The following is a 3,761-nucleotide window of genomic DNA, read 5'->3' on the forward strand; positions in this document are numbered from 1 at the left end:
CAAACCATCTTAGTAACTACCTTAACAAATCACCCTGGCAACCACCTTAGCAACCACCTTATCAACAACCTTAACAAACCACCTTAGCAACCACCTTAGCAACCACCTTAGTTACAACCTTAACAAACCACCTTAGCAAACATCTTAGCAACCACCTAGCAACCAACGCTACAGAACAGACAGATGTTTATGAGCGTGTGCGATGAGTCGACGTCAGCTCCTCAACAAGGTAGAAAAAAACATTTAAAACGAACCGTTCAGTCCTGAGTTTTGACTCGCAGGCAGCATCTCTACATACGTTCACCTCAAGCTTCTGAACTTTGACCTTGTTTAACATCCAACATCAGAACAGGAAGTAAATAACAGAACATGTTTACAACATTGTAAACATGATGATGATGGTGATGATGATGGTGATGGTGATGATGATGATGATGATGATGGTGATGATGATGATGATGATGATGATGATGATGATGATGGTGATGGTGATGGTGATGATGATGATGATGGTGATGGTGATGATGATGATGGTGATGGTGATGGTGATGATGATGATGATGATGGTGATGATAATGAGGATTCATCACTCGGACGGATACGTCAGACGCTCTTCATCACGTCAGCAGGTTAGTGAGGAAGAGGTGAGCGGGGCTTAGGGCTTTGATCCGGCGTGAGTGGTGAGTGCAGCTCTCTGCAGTATAAATAGACGCTGGACGCAGCTTTGCAGCCATATTAAGTGCAGCGGAGGCAGATAAGCTGCAACAGATGTGTTTGGGTGTTGACATTGTTTGTATTTGCAGTCCGATAGATCAAAATGCTTCACTCCACTAATAGGCTTTTATTTTTGTACATTTTGGATTTACAGCCCCCCCCCCCCCCGAGTCACTCAGTGAACTCTAAAGGACCAAACTGCTGTTTTTATCACACATGAACCTCACATCAAACAAACACAGTGACGACACATTTCACTCAAACTTAAAACCAGAACTGACATTTGTTTTAAACATAAAATATATATATTGTGCAGCAGAGAGGCATCGTTTCCATGGAAACAGAAACACAGAGCTGAAACCAAAGTTTCATTTATTTATGATGAGGTTCATCTCACCTACAATAACTACAATACAGTTATAAAACAAACATAACAATAATTATACATTAAAATAAAGTCACACACACACATCCATCAGTGTCTGATAACAATCATATCACAACTCTTTAATGAGGTAATCTAAGACTTCTGTGTTTCTCTCAGTCCTGCTTTAACCTCGTTCACAGGGAACCAGCAGCTGACACTGACTGACAGGAGAAGATAAACGCTGACAGGAAACCCTCCGTCTGTCCACAGAGAAGATCTTTGAGCTTCAGGAACTACAACTCCCAGCTGCACAGTTTATTATAGCGTCACACACTTCCAATCTCTAGTTCAAACTGTCAAAATGATTAAATGAAATCTAATTACATAGATAATTGGTCAAACACAGAATATCAGCTGAAAATCATCACATCAGAAACAAAAAGATGTCGCCTCCTTTACCCTCTCAAACCATCTGATAACCATCTGATAACCATCTGATAACTAGTCATGTGACTGCATCAGTTTACAGCATTAGTTCATATCTGAGCAAACAGGTATTGTAACTGAGATATCTCAGACTGAACGGATATCAAATTGAATCGAATTGGGAAATTATTGGTGATGTCCAACCGTAGACCTCAACACACCTCAACACGCCTCCACACGCCTCAACACACCTCAACACGCCTCCACACGCCTCAACACGCCTCCACACGCCTCAACACGCCTCAACACGCCTCCACACGCCTCAACACGCCTCAACACGCCTCAACACGCCTCCACACGCCTCAACACGCCTCAACACGCCTCAACACGCCTCAACACGCCTCAACACGCCTCAACACGCCTCCACACGCCTCAACACGCCTCCACACGCCTCAACACGCCTCCACACGCCTCAACACGCCTCCACACGCCTCAACACACCTCAACACGCCTCCACACGCCTCAACACGCCTCCACACGCCTCAACACGCCTCCACACGCCTCCACACGCCTCCACACGCCTCAACACGCCTCAACACGCCTCAACACGCCTCCACACGCCTCAACACGCCTCCACACGCCTCCACACGCCTCAACACGCCTCAACACGCCTCAACACGCCTCCACACGCCTCAACACGCCTCCACACGCCTCCACACGCCTCAACACGCCTCAACACGGCTCCACACGCCTCAACACGCCTCCACACGCCTCAACACGCCTCCACACGCCTCCACACGCCTCAACACGCCTCAACACGGCTCCACACGCCTCCACACGCCTCAACACGGCTCCACACGCCTCAACACGCCTCCACACGCCTCAACACGCCTCAACACGCCTCAACACGCCTCCACACGCCTCAACACGCCTCCACACGCCTCCACACGCCTCAACACGCCTCAACACGGCTCCACACGCCTCAACACGCCTCCACACGCCTCAACACCCCTCAACACGCCTCAACACGCCTCAACACGCCTCAACACGCCTCCACACGCCTCCACACGCCTCCACACGCCTCCACACGCCTCAACACGCCTCAACACGCCTTAACACGCCTCCACACGCCTCAACACGCCTTAACACGCCTCAACACGCCTCAACACGCCTCAACACGCCTTAACACGCCTCCACACGCCTTAACACGCCTCCACACGCCTCAACACGCCTCAACACGCCTCAACACGCCTCCACACGCCTTAACACGCCTCCACACACCTCAACACGCCTCCACACACCTCAACACCCCTCAACACCCCTCAACACGCCTCCACACGCCTCAACACGCCTCCACACACCTCAACACGCCTCAACACGCCTCAACACGCCTCCACACGCCTCAACACGCCTCCATGCGTGGCGGCTGCTGATTGGTGTGTTGGTTGTAACGATGAGGAGACGAGCTGCAGTCGGTAGAAACATGGCTGATAAATGTGATCGGGATGTTCGGCCTCTCCTCGTATCGGCGGGAGGATGAAGCGTTTGCTGTGTGAGTCATGTGATGAGTTTCCTGTTTGACCTCCTGGTGGCGCTGCAGGAAGAGTCACATTGATCCTCTGACGATCATGAATGAAAGATGTTTCAGTCTGTTTTTATAAATGTCTTTTCTGCCGTCAGTGTGTGTTTCCTCTCCAGCAGGCCGTGGTTGCCGCGGTGACTCATCAGTTGTTGTTGTCGTCGTGGGAACATGTGTCGTTAACCTGCCTCACATGTTGAAGGCGGAGCCTCCTGAACGATGTTAATCTCTTCCTCTAATTAAAGGAAGCAGCCGAGCGCTCAGACTGCGGCTGGATGTAAATGAGCCTCATTTCATCAAATCTGTTCCAGTTGTTACACATGATGGGGGGTTTCCTCTGCCCCCCCCCACCTCCCCCGCCACCCCCCTACTTCCTGTGTCTCCACCTGTCAGCAGAACTACACAAACACAAACTCCTTCAGAGGAATCGTCCAGCTGACTGCTGCAGTCTGTCTTCCTCTGAACGACATGATAGAGTTTCAACATGAAGACAAAGACGACAGCATTGCATCCTGGGAAGTGTAGGCTGCAGGGCTCCTGATATCTCAGCTGGTTTTGGGTTTGAATCTTCTCTGAAGTTTTAAATCTGACATGTGAGTCAACTAATTAGTCACAAGGAGAATCAGATCATCCAATCAGAGGCTCTGGATGCTGTTTCCAGGTGTTCTCTGTGGG

The 3,761-nt window shown here is 49.8% G+C and overlaps 1 protein-coding gene across 1 annotated transcript; it reads left to right on the forward strand.

The window, feature by feature from the left end:
• The first annotated feature begins 551 nt into the window (after positions 1–551).
• LOC122991670 (uncharacterized protein SPEM3-like) lies at positions 552–2,940 on the forward strand. Its single transcript, XM_044364867.1, has 2 exons — positions 552–644; positions 1,717–2,940. The coding sequence occupies exons 1-2, from the start codon at positions 552–554 to the stop codon at positions 2,938–2,940; spliced, it is 1,317 nt and encodes a 438-aa protein (XP_044220802.1).
• Positions 2,941–3,761: the final 821 nt, after the last annotated feature.

The sequence above is a fragment of the Thunnus albacares genome, chromosome 11 (genome assembly GCF_914725855.1).
Source record: "Thunnus albacares chromosome 11, fThuAlb1.1, whole genome shotgun sequence".
NCBI lineage: Eukaryota > Metazoa > Chordata > Actinopteri > Scombriformes > Scombridae > Thunnus > Thunnus albacares.

Bases quoted from the DNA above. Each gene is read 5' to 3' on its own strand.
- LOC122991670 (XM_044364867.1), top strand. From the start codon at position 552: ATGATGATGATGATGGTGATGATAATGAGGATTCATCACTCGGACGGA. The intron at 645-1,716 runs GTGAGCGGGGCT...GTCCAACCGTAG, and splicing joins AGCAGGTTAGTGAGGAAGAG to ACCTCAACACACCTCAACAC.